An 18,168-nucleotide genomic window follows, 5' to 3' on the forward strand; every position below is an offset into this window, starting at 1 on the left:
CAAAATGTTAGTAGGAATCATAGGCTTCCATCTCCACCAGCTTGGGTCAGGCAGTGCTTTCTTAGGACACGGAAAGCATGAGTGGCCAGAGGAAGAAGACATAAGTTAGGCCTCATCAAAATTTAAAGCCTCTGTGTTCCAGAGAACACCTGTTGTTTCTCGGGTCTGACTGAAAGGAGCCTGCAGGCGGGAGAGTATTTGCCAACTGCAGCTGTGGTGAGGGTCTGCCATCTGGAATGTAAGCTCAGTAATGAAAAGACAAGCAACCCATTTAGAAATGGATAGAAGGTCTGAATGGATAGCAGGGACCCCTCAGGGAAGGTAGGCCCTCAAGACCCATTCAGCCCGATGTTGGGGTTCAGCCCAGCACCTGGGGACTCTCACAGCCGCTCTGCATATTTCCGACTAGATGCAAATGCACAGGGTACTCTGTTCACACGCACACCCTCTCCTCTCCCCCGTCTGCCTCCTGGGCACCGAGACCACGTCCTCTGTCCAGTCCTGTCAGTCTCACCTGGCAGTCCCTCTGCTAATTGCCCCCAGAAGCTAGATGTAAAACAGAAACGGGGAGAAGGGCCCTGACCTCGAGTGTCTTCTCTGCTTCCCCAACACCCCAGGACAGGAAACGGCAGCCTCGGGCCTAGCCCTCAGGCTTCTGAACACTAGGCTCCTGCCGCTCCGCTTTGGAGTATATGGTCTGGATCGCTCTCCCCATCCCCATGCTCACCATCCCCTTATTCCCCCACCCCGGCCCCTACCCCTGGGGCTCTCCGCTGAGGGCCTTGTCTGGCTGCCGGAGGCCTCACACTTGACCTTCATGTCTCCTCCAGGTTGAGGTAACTGCAGGGTGCATCTGCGCTCTCCACCCAGATTCCCCACCAGGACTGAGCCGCGCTTCGCTGAGCCAGGGATTCCTCCCTACGGGCCCCTGCAGGGCGGCTCTGCACCCCTTACTGAGCTGCCTGGGAACTACTCCCAGATCAGCTCTGCTTCTGGGATCCCAAACCAAGGCATCTTCAGGCCCCTGGTTTGTCTTTTCCTTTTTAATCACGTACTAGAAATTCACTCGTGTAAGTGTACAATTTAGTGATTCCTGGTAAACCTACAGAGTTGTGCAAATATCACCAGATAATTTTAGAACATTTCTGCCACCCCAAAGAAAACCTGGTATCCACCTGCAGTGGGTCTCCTCGCACTCCCTGCCCTGGGCCCGGGTTTTTGTGTGACACAGGTCCTGGCAGCTAGAGAAGGCTCCTGCTCGCTCAGAGGCCAGCGTTGTGTCCACGCCTTTTTAAAAAGCCCTTTACACCACTGTTCCCTGTTCCACTGGAGCTAGTTCTACAGGGTCTGGGCTAACCTGGAGACTGCCAAGGGCTGTAGGCCACAAAGATGCCAGGCCTGGCTGCACCCCGGTGGGCTCTGGGCCTGGCACACCCACGTGCTCTGCAAGCACCTTCAAATGAGGCGGCCACCCCTCCTGAATGACCACTGGTGTGACCTTAAAAGTCCACTTCGCCCGTATCATCAAAGCTTGGGAGGGGTCGGGAACTTGATGGAGCTCCTCTCGCCATGCAGAGGGCATTTTTAGGATCCCAGGTCAACAGGAGCCCTGTGCTGCAGAATATGTGGGTGCCCCAGGGAGGCCGGTTCTGCAGCTGCTCTGGTGGCTGGCCTAACCCTCCTCCACAAGCCTTCCTGCATCGCAGTCACAGCCCATCCTTGCACTCCCTTCATTTTGTGCTGAGCCCAGGCGGGCATGAGCACAGTGAGTCTCATCCTCAGAGCTCTGCCATCCTGGGGACCTTCATGAAGGGCCTGTCGGTCCTGCCTTCTCCCTCTTGGAACTTGGCTCCCTCTGCCTCCTCATGGGGCTTATGTATTCTGCCTTTGAGCATATTTGTGGTTAGTCTTGGAAATATTCCCAGGACTCCATTATCCATTTGAGTGTCAGGAGGTCAGACCCATCCAGGCCCTAAAAGGGTCAGACAAGGCCTGTCTGGCTCCATGTGGAAAATGGCCAAGATTTGCGGTTTCCTGGTAGAGGTCAAGCGTAAGTGCCCGTGGCTGCTGCGCTAAGGTGTCCGTGACAGAAGGCACGGGCACCTGGCTGTGTGGCAAAGGTCTTAGAGGGGAACTTTTGGTGTCAAAGCTGAGCAACAGTGCCGGCACCACCACAACCCCCCCACCTTCCCCCCACCCACCCCCCACCCCCTGCCAGAGGTGAGGATAGTGGGTCTGTCCCTTCTCCTCCTCGCTAGGGCCAGGCTTCAGAGAGAGGGTCCATGTGTGTGGGTCTCCCTCCCAAGCTGAACCCCGGTGGCCCTCCTCCATCTCCCCCTGCTGGCATCCAGGTACTGGCCCCTCACCCCAAACCGTTCTTCCTCTAGAACAGCGGTTCTGCGCCCCACATACTTGCTCTCCTTTCTTTATGAAGATTCTTTTTGTGATGTCCACATCACCATCCTGAAATACAGCCTACCTACCCATACACACAGTTTCAGAAGGGCCCATGAGATGCCCTCACTCTGACACGAAGGAGAAAAGTCAAGAAAGCCATTAAAAATAAAATACATCAAGTACATAGTGCTTCACCTTGTATTTGCCAGGGCGGCACCACCGGGGAGGTCATAACAGAGTCATCAGCTGTGTCCTCAGGTGTGCGATCGCCACAAAGGGACCCCTAGAGGTGTGCGGGTTTGGTGGCATGGTGCTGTGAGCTGGGTTGCAGCCTCTGACCTGATTTCTGAACTGCTGAGTGAGCCTTGCTGAGGCCCCAAACAAAGCCAAGGGCACTTCACACAGTAGTCCATTCCTGGAAGATAACTGCGATAGTACCACCCAGAAACCACTTTCTGTTTAAAAACGAGATATAACTAGGCTCTAGGCTGAGGTCAGCAGCAGCAGGTTTTTCGCCTCTGTGGGTGTCCAGGGGGCAGGTGGCCGTGGTGCGGAACGCAGGGTAGAGCCTCCCCTCCCTGGCTCCTGCGCACTAGATGCCCGCAGCACCCCTCAGTCCCCGTGGCAACCAGAAAGGCCCTGCCAAATCCCCAAACACCTCCAAAGTGCCCAGCCCCTGGACCCCTACCCTGGCAGGCTGGGACAGCAGGTGGGGCCTGTTCATGTTCCCGTGCCTGGTTCTTCCATGCTCCTTTGAGACCCACAGAAGCTTATGCTTGGCTTTCTACAAACACGTGTTATAAGGAGGCAACAAATGACCTTCGAATAAGGTCTGATGAGCTGAGCAAGTCGAGTTCCCTTGGTACCTTCCAGAGGTGAGGGGCCAGGGCTCTGCGGACCCCACACCCACGGCAGCAGCCTGTGGGTCTCCTGCCCTCATCTTCCCCGGCAGGCTGACCTGCCTGCAGACACCCCTTTTCTCCTTGTCCCAGGATGGTGTTTTTCCTGGAGGATGTGATGGCTTGTACCAAGCGCCTGCTGGAGCGGATAGCTGGCTGGCTCCCGCGCCATTTCATTGGGGCCATCCTGGTGTCACTCCCTGCTCTCGCCGTCTATTCACATGTCACCTCTGAATTTGACACCGACATACATGTAAGTAAAGGCCTGGTGCCTGTTTCTGGGCTCTTTCGCACAACTTCGTGTTTTTTTTGTGTGTGGTTTTTTTTGTGTTTTTTTTTTTTTTTTTTAAATAAGTCTGATGACTTGGGACAGCAGTTTAAATATAGGCCTCTAAAGAGGGACAAACTCTTTGTCACCACCTTATGCTTGTCTTCTGAAAAGACTTGCCTGAAGCAGTCAGGGAGGTGAGCACGTGGCCTGTCACTGACCACAGTCAACAGGGCTGGGTACGCGGCTGCCCTGCCCGGTTGACATGTGCCCTCTCCAACCTCACCTGCTCTTTGCCGAGTTCCAGATGAGCTGTTTGCTTACATGTTTCACCAAGCAGCATCAGCCCCACGTTTCCAGACAAGTACAAGATAACATGCTCGTCTGTAGGACCAGCACAGCTGTGTGACTGGCCCCTGGATCGGCTGCTGTTGATCAGGGAGGAGCTTCCTGGTTAGACCCCAGAAGGAGTGAATTAATGCCCTTGTGGAAGGTCATGTTTTTGGTGAAAGCCAATGTGACCCGAGCTGGGTGGGCTGACTGCATTTGATACCCCAAATTCCATTTCTGCTGGCACCTAGAGGGATGCCTGAAGGAAGGCTTCTTAAAGGTAACCACTTACACGGCGGTGGTTTTCAGACTGGTGGCCTGCCTTCCCTTTCCTCTGGCGTGACTCATGCCGTTCCCACACATCTGGAGAACTTTGGTGCTAGTGCAGACTTGCAGCCTAAAGCTCTGGGCAATTAACGCGACAGAGTGCCATCCGTCCCTGAAACTGCCAGACATTAAGCGATTTTTATTTTGAAAGAAAGATAAGTGAGTGAATCCTTTGATGGCAGAACAGGAGTGAGGCCAAGGCGGGGCGGGTCACTGACCACGCTGGCCCCTTCTTACAGTTCACCGTGTTCGCGGGCTCCGCCATCCTGACTGCTGTCGTGCACTACTGTAACTTCTGCCAGCTCAGCTCCTGGATGAGGTCCTCCTTAGCCACTGTCGTCGGGGCTGGGCCGCTGCTCCTGCTCTACGTCTCCCTTTGCCCGGACAGGTACGTCCACCACCACGGTCTGAGTCTGGCACCCTCGCCGGCTGGGACCCCTTTCCCGACCTCACCTGTGTCTTTCACATCTGAGGCGATGCCCTCTCCCTCTGCTCTAACAGGTACTATCACAGCACGACAGCTCTCACCAGACACAACATACCCCAAGACTAATATGCAAGAGAAAGAAAAGATAATTTTTGGCAATGTAGTACGTATTTGCATATAGACATGCTTGGGTGACTACCCCTGCCCCAGAGGACAGAATGCATTAAGCTTGTGCTTGAACTTCCTTACACTGGAGAAGTAGGGCCAGAGGCTGTTGCATACGAGCCCATCAAGAAAGTGAAGGAATCAAGGAATAGGTAGACCAAGAATGCAAAGAGGAAGCCGGTTCCAACTTTGTTTGAGTAGGGGTAATGTACCCAGACAGACTGCAGGCTGCTGAAGGAGAGGGAGTGAGGGGGTATGGTGCTGTTGCCGGCGACCTGGGCCTTATTTATAAATATTGACTCCCTGTCGTGACACACATCATGACATGAAACAGAGTACTGACTAGTCACTGGAAATATATCTTTTGTCTTGAAATCCTCCCACATTTGAAGAATACTTTTCATTCCCAGGTATTCAAATGGCCTTCAAAACCCTATCACTGGTAGGCTCCAAGAAATAGATTGGACGGTGTGGGAAAAGAAAGAGGAACTGTGTGGAAGACCCCAAGGGATGGGACCAGTTCTTGCCGTTATGCTATGAAAAATTAACAAATAGAAATATAGAGGATGGCAGTGATTTGTGCTGTATTTAAAACATTCTATGTTAATGAAATCCAGTAAGATCCCTGTCTTTATTTTGTCCTACTAACCAAATAATGTTTGATTCTTAGTGTGTTAAAAACAAGTCTCCTGTTGATCACTGCGCATTTGCAGCTGGTTTTGTGGCTGTTAGCCTTTTTCAGGTAGCTGTGTAGTTGGAAAAACAGTGTTACCTTAGATAGCAGAATGCTCACAGTGATTAACTTAGAAATTTCCGATAATGTCCTTACGCCATTAAGCATTAAACTTCTCCTAAATATTGGACTTTTTTTGGTAACTGCGTATAAAAACATTTTACTGTTAGCACATATTAAAGAACCACCTTTTATAATTACAGTGGGTTTAGGCCAGTAGACTATCTAAAAGTTATACAGGGCGTTCCTTCATTGTGCTTTGCAGGACATCTAACATTCCTGGTTCCTCAAATTACTGGGACAACCAGAGGGAGCCCAACAGTTTAGAAATGCCCCTAGGAATGGCATTATTGTTCCTGAGAGCCATTGCTGTAATAAGTTCAGAAGTAGACAATGATCTAGTTTGTTGCAATAGCAGATGAAACCGCCATCGTGTACCTGTGGACTTGACCAGAGCAGTGGTTGGTAACGGACAGAGTAAGCACCCTTCTCCTCAGTTTATTTCACATAATAATGACGACATGAAAGACTCTCTCAAGTTCTCTGCAAATTAAGATCAAAAGGGAATTTTAAGTAAAGCTGTCCTTCAGCATCTGAAAGGAAACCTTAATAAATAGTTAAATTACTTTAAGCAGAACACAGTGTACATTTTCCTTTCTGAAGGTATGGCCGTCTGGAATCAGGGTCATTATAAAACTCTCTCCCAAGAGCACGGGATTCGTCATGCCTTTTAACCTTTTAAGAGAACCACCACAGATCCCCCATCAGCCGTTCACAATGTCCTTCAGTCACTGGTGCCGGGCTTTTCCACTGGGACCAGAGTGATCAGGGACTACTTCCATCACCTTTGTCCAGAATTCAAAGAGCAGATGTTGGGGTGCGGCTGGCATCCTGAGTCTCCCCTGCACCCGGTAGTCCTCCCTACTTGCAAAATCCTTTGAGCCCATCGACCCTGTCGGCCCCACTGAGCCTTGCAGGGTCACAGGGTAGGAAGCTGCCGGAGTGATGAACAAGCCCCCTGTGTAGGGGAGGGGACTTCCAAGAACCGCTCCAGCCGTGGGGGGATGCAGATGTGAAAGAAGGGCTGTGCACACGTGGAAAACCAGTGTCACCGCCATGTCTGGGCAAGGAGAGGACATTCAGACTCAGAGCAGTGTCTCTGCTGTCGCTCTTTCTCTCCTTCCCTGTGACATCATCTAATACCTCCTGTGATGGTGAAAGTCGCTCTGAGCTGTCCCCTGGCCTCTGCTGCCCAGGGGAGCTGCTGGCAGAGGCTGTGTAAGGTCCCCCTTCATGGTGAGCAGGGCAGGTGGATCTAGAGGACCAGGAAATGTGGGGGCACGAGGCTGATTTGCTGGCCTGGGGGGAAGCTGGGTACAACAGGACCCCAGAAGAGGCTATGAGGGATGTGGAGAGGATCCTGCAGGTCATGGGTCCTGCTCCAGCACCGAGAGGGAGTTCTTTATAGTCTGTGGTTTCTGTGCCCCAAACTGGGACTTGATTGCTTTGGGACCACCAGCTTCTCAGGTAGCCAGCGTCTCCTGAATTCCTCTCTAACAGATTTTTTTTTTTTTTTTTTAGTTTATTTATTTTGAGAGAGACAGAGAGAGCACAATCAGGGGGAGGGGCAGAGAGAATGAGAGACACCATCCCAAGCAGGCTTCACATCATCAGCACAGATCCTGATCCAGGGCTTGAACTCATGAACTGTGAGATCATGACCTGAGCCAAGATACGAAGTCAGATGCTTAACTGACTGAGCCACCCAGGCGCCCCTCCTGAGCTCCTTTCTAAATCGGTCCTTTGTGAACAGGCATTGCTGTTCATCATGACTGGTGTCTAGCCTTTGGGAACCCGTAGATGAGTCCTAACAGTCACATGAACGCCTTGGAGACTCCTTGTTAGATGTCACTCTTTGGTGACGGTGCGTCTGTTCCACACCTTACATGAAGGCCTATTATCTATGTCACTGACTTTGCCTGTTGTGATTTTTAAAAATTTTTAAATATGTATTTATTTTTGAAAGAGAGAGAGAGAGAGAGAGAGAGAGAGAGAGAGAGAGCAAGCGCATGAGCGAGGGAGGGGCAGAGAGAGAGGTAGACACAGAATCTGAAGCAGGCTCCAGGCTCTGAGCTGTCAGCACAGAAGTCAGACGCTTAACCGACTGAGCCAGCCAGGTGCCCGTGCCTGTTATGATTTTTAGTTAACACCCAGCATCAAATTATAATAAAGAATTAACTATACTTAGTTATCTAACTTGATCTCCATATTTGAAAAAGGAAAATTATTTAAACTCTTCTCAGATCACTTTATGTAATGCCTTCTTTGCTTTTTATAATAATATTTTTCTGCATTTTAATTTCAGTTCCGTAGTAATTTCACACCTGGATGTGGGACAGAATTTCAGGTAAGCTGTTAACATCATGCTTGTATCTGAACAAACGAGAGTAACTTCCGAAAAAGCAGTTGTATCTTGAAGAAAAAGAACCATATGTAATTCTTAAAAGAATAAGTGGAAAGTATGTACTTGTTGAAATAACAGATCATAGTTACAGTATCTTACTGGAAAAAACGAAATGATTGTTAAGAACATACTAGATTTGGCTCAGTTTTACATAAGATTTCAGCATGTTATGAAGGAAATCTGTGAAGTCTAGGACAGTACTTATTTTAATTCCCTAAAATATTTTGAAATTGCTAACTAGAAATTTGAAATAATAAACGTTAGACCCTTGTTTTACTATAGACATCAAAGTAAGATCTAAATAAACTGAAGAGTTAGAAATAAGCATTAAATTATATAAGACTATATAAAAGTCTAGAAAAAATAACATTAGTTTGCAGGCCTCTAAAACAGATAACTTTCCAGTCTTACAAATAATAAAGCCACACACGCACAAAATATAAAAGGCTGACTGACACACCGATGGGGTGTGGGCACACAGATAGCTGTGGGCCGTCACCTAAGGAGCTGGTTAGGGCCTGCATAAATAAAGGACAAAAAAACAAAAAAATTCACGGGGGGAAATGTAGGTAGAGGCCAAATAGGTTACTCCCGAAGTCGTCGGACGTTTAAATAACTACACACCTCCTTTTGGTCTTTTAAATTGGACGTTCACAAAGTTACAGTGTGCATACCCAGTGCGGGTGGAGGTGTGGCGCGTTCCTACCCTGCCACTGTTTATTTTGTTAAGCTACCAGGCACTTAAAATACATGGCTTATTTAATTCTCACAGTAGCCTGACACATCAGGCGGCTTTGTCCCCGTTTTCCAGATGAGGACGCTGAAGTTGAGAGAAGTTAAGGAGCCTGTCTGTGGTCACACAGCTAGTCATTGGAAGTGTGTGAACCCTGGCGTCCCACACTAGTGGGCCCCCCTCTTTCTGCCATGCCTCATCACTCCTCAGAATGGTACATAGTTTTGGAAAGTAATTTGGCGATCCGTCTACAAAAGTGTTTATAGCCTTTGACGTAATAATTCTATTTTTGTTTATCCGCTGAGGAGACAATCCAGAACTTCAGTTGCCAATAGAAAGAAATGAATTATGATACATGTACTCAAATATTGCCACTGCTAAAATGCACCAATAAGAAAAACACTTATGTGGAATTGGAAACATCCTGTCAGATTTCATTATACATATGAAAAAAATGTAAGATACGCAATAGTTATGATCTGGTAATGAGTGATGATGATTTTTTTTCTGTTTCTACAATTAAAATATTGAATCTCTGTGGACCTATGGACACTGGGAAGGAGATTTAAAGTATGGAACAAAGGCCCAGTGCACATGTGTTTCTGTTACCATCATGACTATAGTATTTATTTGGAAACAAAACACTTAGCACCTTTTTTTAAGTAAACTTTTTATTGATGAATATATAACATGTGCACTGAAAAGTACCCAGATCATAAGAATACAGCTCATTGACTTTTAATAAGTGAGCACACCCACTAAACTGCCGCTCGGACCAAGAAATGAAACATTCCCAGTGCCCAGAAGTACCCCCGTGCCACTGCTCAGTCACTCCCCCAACCTCCCATCTCTAGGCATAGATTTTAAATGGCACCGAATACACCAGAATGTTAACAGATCCCATGTTAAGCTGGTTAGGACCATGAGTGATCTTTTTTTTTTTTTTTTTTCCGTTTTTCTTGACGTTTTAACCCCTTTTCTCTGTGATCATGGATATACTGCATTTTTCTCAACTTCCAATTATGACTTAATGTCCCACCGTTAAGTCATAGATTGACTCTTGCATCGAGTCATGTAGAATTCCTCTTTTTGGAACTGAACTTTGCTGTTCGAATGTAGGAATAAGACCACCATCTTGGCTCCTTCTGTGGCGGAATGAGAAATACTGGTTATGGATGGGAAGTAATTCCTTCACCTACCCGTCACACATCTCTTCTGCTGCACATCAGCCCCTTGGGCACTAAATGTAGATCTGTGGATTGGGGCTCTCCTTTCAAACAAAGGAGAAAGCACATGTCACAGTCTGGTGCCCTTCTCCCTCATGCTGGCCTACGTTCCAGTCTTCCCCTCCTCTGTGCAGAGGGACTGGCCTGTGCCCCTCTCCGGAGTCAGGCCACACTGCTGGCTTTGGCCATAGCACAGTGAGAAAAGCATCGAGAGCAATAGCCTGCTTGAGGAGACCCGGACACATCACCCATGTCTGCCCCAGGGCTACAAAGCCCGACTGGACTGTGAAGATGGTGGTGAGCCTCGGTGACATGTACTTATAAAGAGGACTGTTCCTTAATGTCACCACTTTGGAGAAACAGAAAGAAAGGTTCCCTCCTCACCCACCGAGATGGGCCCACACAAGAGAAGGCCTTCTGCCTCCTGGGGCAGATTCTCTCTCTATTCTCAAGCTCGTTAGAGGGCTCGCAAGGCTGAACACAAATCTGTTTCGGTCATTTCAGTTAATTGTTCAGTACTTGAGATTCATAATCTGTGTTGCCATTTGATTAAATGACCATTGGAAGAATAAGTAAGTGTGGTGTGTCTTACGACAGAGGCCTTTTTTGGTTGCCGGCTCACAGGGAACTTATGGCAGGGATCCCCAAAACCACCCCCAGAACCAGCAATTTTTTAGGAGGATTTAGGACTCAGCACATAGTTGTACTGTGATTTATTACAATGAAAGGACACAAAGCAAAATCAGCAGAGAGAAAAGGTACATGAGATAGAGTCCAGAGGAAACTAAATGCCAGCTTTCAAGAGTGCTGTCCCTACCACATAGTCCGGGACGTTCTTAATTCCTCCAGCAACGAGCTGTGACACAACAGGTAAAATGTTGTCCACCAGGGAAGCCCATCAGAGACTCTGTACCCAGGGTTTCTATTAGAGGCTAGTCAGATAGGCATCTCTGCCTGGCATCAATCAAAACTCCGGACTCTCGGAAGGAAGGCAGGTCCTCAGCATAAACCACCTTGTTTACACAAGCAGTGTAGACGCGGTGAGCCCCTTTTATCAAGGGGGGCAGGAGCCTCCCCAAATCCGAGATCCTGATGCCAGCCTAGGGCAGTGCTGCCAGTAGGCCTTTCTGTGGCTAGCAGCCTCAGGCCTGCTCTGTTAACTCCTTTTGCATAGAACCTGAGGCCAGGAGGGACTTAGCAATACTCCAGCCCATCTTCAGTTTACATGTGAGGAAATTGAAAGCTAGAAATCTTGCCCAGGGTTCCAGAACTCCGCAGTAGTCAGCTGGGACAGAGTCTGGGGATTCTTATTCCAAGGTCAGCGCTTCTGTGACTGTGTTTCATGGAGGACCATTATGGCCAGATTGGTCAATTTCATTATTTTTTATAATATCCTTAAGTCACAGGTAACAGTAAAACTTCTTAAACATTCTGATTACAGGATTGAGTTTTCTGTGCCATGGAGCTATTTAAACTGAGGACCTATCCATTTTATGTAGAATCATATTTATAGTGACTCAGCCCATCGCTACATAAGATCTAGAAGACCACTCTGTGTGCTGTAGAAGCGCATGAGAGCCCAGAATTGACATGAACAGAGCACTCACAGCTCTGTCAACAAACAGAAGACAGACAAGGAAATGCCATGCTCATTAATAGTGATTGCCTCTGCGTGGTCCATGCTGGCCAAATCTTTTCTTTCTGCGTTTTCCCCTCCATTTGTTCTCATGAGTATGTAGTACTTTTAAATGGAAAAGCTGTATCTAAAAAAGGAACTTGCAAAGAGACCGTGCTCCTGGCACTAATCTTCAGTCACACCTGTTGCTGGTCAGCACCGTCCAACTGCAGAACAGCCCCCCACCCCCCGAGAGCCCCCCGCCTCGAGAGCACGCTGTCATCGGAGGGAACAGAAATGAGAAAGGCAATTGGAAAATTTCTGCTGGAATTGTAAATGTGCAGTAGTTGAAGTGACTCCGTGGTTCCGGCTCCAGTTTTGTCCCACAGACAGACTCCCTCCTGTGCACAGGAGCGTCCCTGCGGTGTTCGCCAGTAGTAAGCGGTGGACGCAGCCCCAAAGGCCCAGGGTTGGGGTCTGGTTGTTACAGTACATCCATATATTAGAATTTCTTGCAACCACAAGAAAATCAATACTTCTCTGAAGGAAAGACATTTGTTTTTTTACCACTATTTATGCTGTCTGAGTTTCTCACAATGTGCTACTCTTAAAAGTATACATACTATTTTTTAAAATGTTAACATTGTCTTAAATGACTTTGGCAAAATAGAACTAACCCAGAAGGGGCTAATGGTATGTTGGTGGACTTTTATACAGGTAGACAGTAGAGAACTTACCAAAATCCTTTGTAAAAGTACACATCTTTCAGAACTAACATTGGATGAAAAATCTAAAAAGGGAGTGCGTCAGAGAATGTTAAATTTCTTGGGTATGATGATGGTAGTGTGGTTACGTTGGGAGACGTCCTTATTCTTAGAAGATAGGGACTGAAGTATTCAGGATCCAAGTGTCATGATGTCTGCAGTTTACATTCAGAATGTTCAGTGGGAGAGGCGTGTGTGCATGAGTGTGTGATGACAGGGAAAGAGCAAAGCAGGGAAACATCAGCAATTGTTGAATCCAGGAGAGGAGCATATGAATGTTTTAAGTAGCCTCTTAACTTTCCTGTAAGGTTGACAATTTTCAAAATAGAAAGTTGGGGGTAAAGAAAAGATGTTAAAAGTCCAGGAGCTGAAGGCTCCTGAAGAACCACAGTCACCAAGTGCTTACTCAGAAGCCAGTGACAAAGGTCAGCCTTTATTTCTGCACCGCTCCAGCCAGCCAGCTAAACGGGAGCGGAGCGCTTGGCGGCTGCGTGCTGTCGATGCCCCAGAATTTGGTGCCGAGTGCTAGTCAGCTGGGCTGTTTCAGAACCCGCAAGTCCTGAGCAGCAACCTCTCCCTTAAAAGGTGCATTTAAGAAGGTACATCGGTTCTCTTCTCTTTACTCTCCAGTTCCAAGGGGAATCCGTGCAACAGTTCCTTGCCACGTGACGGCAGAGCAGCCAGCCTGATTGGCCAGGAGGGGGTTCTTGTCTTCTTTCTCCTGCTCTTGTTGGTCTGGTTCCTGAATCGAGAATTCGAGGTCAGCTACCGCCTGCACTACCACGGGGACGTGGAGGCGGACCTCCACCGCACCAAGATCCAGAGCATGAGGGACCAAGCTGACTGGCTGCTGAGAAACATCATCCCCTACCACGTGGCTGAGCAGCTGAAGGTGTCCCAGACCTACTCCAAGAACCACGACAGCGGGGGCGTCATCTTTGCCAGCATCGTCAACTTCAGCGAGTTCTACGAGGAGAACTACGAGGGGGGCAAGGAGTGCTACCGCGTCCTCAACGAGCTCATCGGGGACTTCGACGAGCTCCTGAGCAGGCCGGGCTACGGCAGCATCGAGAAGATCAAGACCATCGGAGCCACGTACATGGCTGCGTCAGGGCTGAACGGCGCGCAGTGCCGGGACGGCAGCCACCCGCAGGAGCACCTGCAGGTCCTGTTTGAGTTCGCCAAGGAGATGATGCGCGTGGTGGACGACTTCAACAGCAACATGCTGTGGTTCAACTTCAAGCTCAGGGTGGGCTTCAACCACGGGCCGCTCACGGCGGGGGTCATCGGCACCACCAAGCTGCTCTACGACATCTGGGGCGACACCGTCAACATCGCCAGCAGGATGGACAGCACGGGGGTGGAGTGCCGGATCCAGGTGAGCGAGGAGAGCTACCGCGTCCTGAGCAAGATGGGCTATGACTTCGACTACCGAGGGACGGTGAACGTCAAGGGCAAGGGCCAGATGAAGACCTACCTGTACCCAAAGTGCACGGACAGCGGGGCCGTGCCGCAGCACCAGCTGTCCATCTCCCCGGACATCCGAGTCCAGGTGGACGGCAGCATCGGGCGGTCTCCCACGGACGAGATCGCCAACCTGGTGCCTTCTGTCCAGAGTGCGGACAAGACGCCTCCGGGTTCCGAAAACAACGTGCAGGCCAGGGATGGTCACCTGTCCTCTAAGAGGCCCTGGAAGGAGCCTGTCAAAGCCGAAGAAAGGTGTCGATTTGGCAAAGCCATAGAGAAAAGCGACTGTGAAGAAGCGGGCGCTGAAGAAGCCAGCGAGCTCACCAGGCTCAACGTTTCTGAGAGCGTGTGACGCAGCGCCCGTCGCTGCCGCGGTGCTCTGCTCCTTGAAACCCAGTCACGTTTGTACTTGCCTGTTGTGCGTCCCGAGCACCACAGCCTCTGTCCCTGGACGTGGTGTCATGTGGTCGTGGCAGCCCTGACGTCTGTGCGGACCACAGCTATTCAGGGGTCGTTTCCATCCGTCTCGTTCCTTTTCTTCCCCGGAGCCCTATCCCCTGGGTGTGACCGTCCAGCAGCGTGGAGAACAAGTGCCTTCGGGGGCTGCCCGCGGCGTCTAGTCTGGGGACAGAGACCGCCGGTGGAGATCATGGCATTGGGTATTGCTGGACTTTTTAAACAGAAGCTGTGGTTAAGATAGCGTTCTTACTGCTTTTCCTCACAAGACACTTTGGGTTTTTGTTTTGTCGTCGTTTGTGTTTTTGTTTTGTTTTGTTTTGTTTTTGCTAATACAATGTTTTTGCGGTTTATTTTTTTCTGTGTACGTAATAGTGTTTCCCAGTGCCCTGATCTTTCTATGTAAACATGTACACGCACACACACTTTCATTTATGAATCTGAGATCAAGTGCCAGTAACTCACTGTGAGGGGTGGTGGGGGGGCGTGGGGTGCGAGCAGCCGCCAGCCTGGACGGCCCGCGCCCTCCCCACCTGCGCCTTCCAGAGCTCCTGGGCCCTCGGGGCTGAGGGGGCACCGCTCCCCGGCCAGGCGGCGTTAGGGCTTCTTCCACGTGCAGGCCCAAATTCCAGATGCTAACCAGGGATGAGCTCGTGAACCCAGGCCTCAGGTATTTAAGAGCCGTGTTTCATTCTGCCCCGGAAACCAAGGGGTCTTCCAGCTGGGAGCGAAGGGGTTTGTCTTTGAAGCTGAATCCTCTGAGAGGGAAACTCGAAATAAACGTCTGAGGGTTGCATTTATTTATTTATTTATTTATCAGGAAGTGCGTGTTTCGGGGGAGGGGCTGCCAGGTCATTGTGGTGAAGGGAGATAGGCTGGGTCGGGGAAAGGGTGAAGGGAGATAGGCTGGGTCTCACCCTGCAGAGCACACAGCAGGGTGAGAAGATGCCCACTAGTGCTTTGGCCACTTTGGGCCACGTCCCCACACAGGGGCTGAGCAGGACCTGGACGGACGTGGCCAGAGCACTCTGGGCCAGAGATGCTCCCAGCCACGGTTTTCAGCCTAACTAACGCAGCCGCTTCTGCTCTGTGAGCTGCAGATCAGTGCCCATGGGGCCTGCCTGCCGCAGGGGTCGAGTCAGAGCCCTGCTCTGTATGAGGCAGGAGGCCTGGGCAGAGCACAAGGGTGGGCAGGCAGTGCCGGCAGGGGCTTGGCTCCCACACAGCCCAGAAGTTTCTCATCCTTTCCCGTTCTTGGCTTGCGCTGGGCCTCTGTGCGGCAGGATTGAACCTAGTGAGTGAATCTGAGCCCCCTTTAGGTGGAGTTCTTACACTGTGCGTAGAGACAGAATCGTCCACGTGCAGATGAGGTGTTAAACCAGGGCAAGTGTAGAAAACCTAAGGAAAATCACTTCTGGGCCCTTTGTTGCTAATCCTGCCTGTGATGACGTTTTGCCATGTTGAGTCTGGAGCGTACGTGGTGTTGAACTCAAGCTAGAGTTGCCTTGTCGTGGTCATTTTCCAGGTGACACTGGCATACAGTTCACAGGATAATTTGAGGACTAGCTCCTTCTCTGTTGAAGGTCTTTACCGGCATGCCCTGTGCATTTTCTTTTCGCTGCTAAAATCTCTGTGTAACTGTCACATCTACATCAGGTCCCATTATCAACCCCGCCCCCCAAATTCATACACAATCTGCCATTTCCGGTATCAGGAAATACTGATTCTGATCGGCCAGCTCTCCTTGGGGACATGCATGGGTCCCAGCAGTATGGCCACAGCCAGGGTCTTGATGTCCAAGCGAGTCAGGAGCGCTCTCAGTAACCAAGATCTTCCTTCAGGTTTTACTGTCAGTTTGTTGGTCTTCCGATGCCGGAGAAAGGATGGTGTGACAATACCTCTTGCTTCTAAAGAATGTATTCTTACAAGATCCTGCAGAATTTTTATTTTTATTTTTGTTTTAAAATACCCGATGCTGTCCTTGCCCATAGGGAAGGTGGGTGTTAGGGGCTTCTATCAGTGTTAAGGCGTGTATCTGAGTGTGGTCCTGTCCCTTTGCCTTCTTTCCCCAGGCTCCATAGCTCTGGCAGCAGCTAAGGGGCTGGGCAGTTGCTGACTCGTCAGCTGTGTCTCTGCTGTTCCACTCAGAGCACGCCCTACAAGGTTCATCTCTGCACATGCGTCCTCCCCAGCACATTCTCTTATGCCTTCCCCTGCTGCAAGGATGTTTGTGATTCCTGACCCTGGGAAGCTGCAGACGGCAGGGAGAGGGTCTTAACATCTGGCGATCTGGTCCAGCAGTGTGCAAGTTGGAGCCTTTGATGGATGGCTCTCCCAGAGTTTTAAAATTGTCTTTTAAAAAAACACCCTGAGCCTTCCTAAATAACCAGTACAGATGTTCTCTCTGGGCCACTAGGCGACATGGGTCCTTCCCGGTTCCCTGCCCTGGAGCATACCTCAACGCAGGACCACAGAATCTCTGCAGCAGGAATGCCATGCGCCCAGCTCTGTTGGCGTTGAACAAATAGTCACTGAAGACAGGTCCCTAAGAAGCAGTTCAAGCGCTACCAGCACGATGGATGTATTCTTCACAGTGGCAATACCTCTTACGAACTTAGGTCAGGAAGCAATACTTCAGAACTGAATGTGTGTAAATAGTTGCTTTGAGTTGCAACTGCTGTTTTCTTCTTGGCCCCAAGTCAGATCGAATTATACATACATACATATATATATGTATATATATATATATATATATATATATATGTATATATATATATAAACAAGCACACACACAGTTTTATCCAGTGCAAACAAACGTAGAGCATCAGTTATGAAGCCCTTAAGTAGCTTGAAGAGTCACACAGATTATGCAACACCTGCACATTTGCACTTGACACTGAGAGCCAGAGGGCCGCGTGCTTCCCGCTACGTGGACTGTAATAATTTGTAGTTTCCAAAGATCTGTCTGCGTTTGCATTTCTAGATTTTTGAGATAAGCATTTTTTGGTTGATTGTTTCAGAAAATCACATCATGCCTAGAACCTAAAGCTAAATTAGCAAGAACCAACTGTTTGCATTTTTCCATCGTTCCTTCACTCTGCTCTTTTTAAATTGTTAATTCTAATTATTTGAAAATGCATCCACTGAAGAAATGGATATTAAAATATTCTAAAATCTAAATCCTTGATGCCTGGTATTTCCTCATTGAAAAGATAGACGTGTAGCACTTCAGAAATTGGGGCACTCCTGGTTTCCTGCAATTTGTGGCTGAACTAAGAAGATCTGCTTTTCTTTCACATCATGACTCTGAAAACAAGGCAACTAAAAAAAAAAACAAACAACCCTATTTATGTATGTGGTTTCTTTTTTTTTAATGGACGTATTTGCTACAGTTAACTTAGGTTGAAAAACATTTATTTTTACATGGAACTTAAAAAAGGATAAAAAGCAGGTTGCAGTGCAAGTTTCGCTAGCAGCTATCCCTGTTTCATTAGGCCCTCTCAACAGTTTCTCCTGCAAAATGTGAAGAGAAGGAATTGGCTGAGAAAATGAAGTAGGTTCTCTGAAAAAATGTGCCCACATAGCCTCTCCTTGCAGAGTTCCGGGGTGTCCGTATCAAGGGAAGTCACAAACCCATTTCAGAATCAGTTTAAAGTCACAGAGCCTCTCCTCAAGACACGTACATGCCCTTGGTACGTATCTCGGGGGTTCACAACACCTCCTCTGGAGCCAGACTGTGGATCTGCTCAAGTGTAGAGGCTTTTCCCCTAAAAAAGTTTTTCCTGGTGAGTGCAGTATTTATGAACACCTTCAGAGCACAGGATCCTCTTGTAGGCTCTGTGAAGGGAAGTGAAGATGCGGCCCCCCAGTCCCTGCTCATTGCTTCACAGGGATCAA

The 18,168-nt window shown here is 49.0% G+C and overlaps 1 protein-coding gene across 1 annotated transcript in view; it reads left to right on the plus strand.

The window, feature by feature from the left end:
• The window catches only part of ADCY9 (adenylate cyclase 9), a 121,905-nt gene extending 104,454 nt beyond the window's left edge, over positions 1-17,451 (plus strand). Inside the window, exons 8-11 of the mRNA XM_043560712.1 lie at positions 3,390-3,549; positions 4,461-4,609; positions 7,912-7,953; positions 12,979-17,451. Of these exons, the coding sequence (XP_043416647.1) occupies positions 3,390-3,549; positions 4,461-4,609; positions 7,912-7,953; positions 12,979-14,167 (1,540 nt within the window). The 3' untranslated portion in view covers positions 14,168-17,451. The remainder of the gene's footprint in view (positions 1-3,389; positions 3,550-4,460; positions 4,610-7,911; positions 7,954-12,978) is intronic.
• The last annotated feature ends 717 nt before the right edge of the window (positions 17,452-18,168 follow it).

Source organism: Prionailurus bengalensis, chromosome E3 (genome assembly GCF_016509475.1).
Source record: "Prionailurus bengalensis isolate Pbe53 chromosome E3, Fcat_Pben_1.1_paternal_pri, whole genome shotgun sequence".
NCBI classification, from domain to species: Eukaryota; Metazoa; Chordata; class Mammalia; order Carnivora; family Felidae; genus Prionailurus; species Prionailurus bengalensis.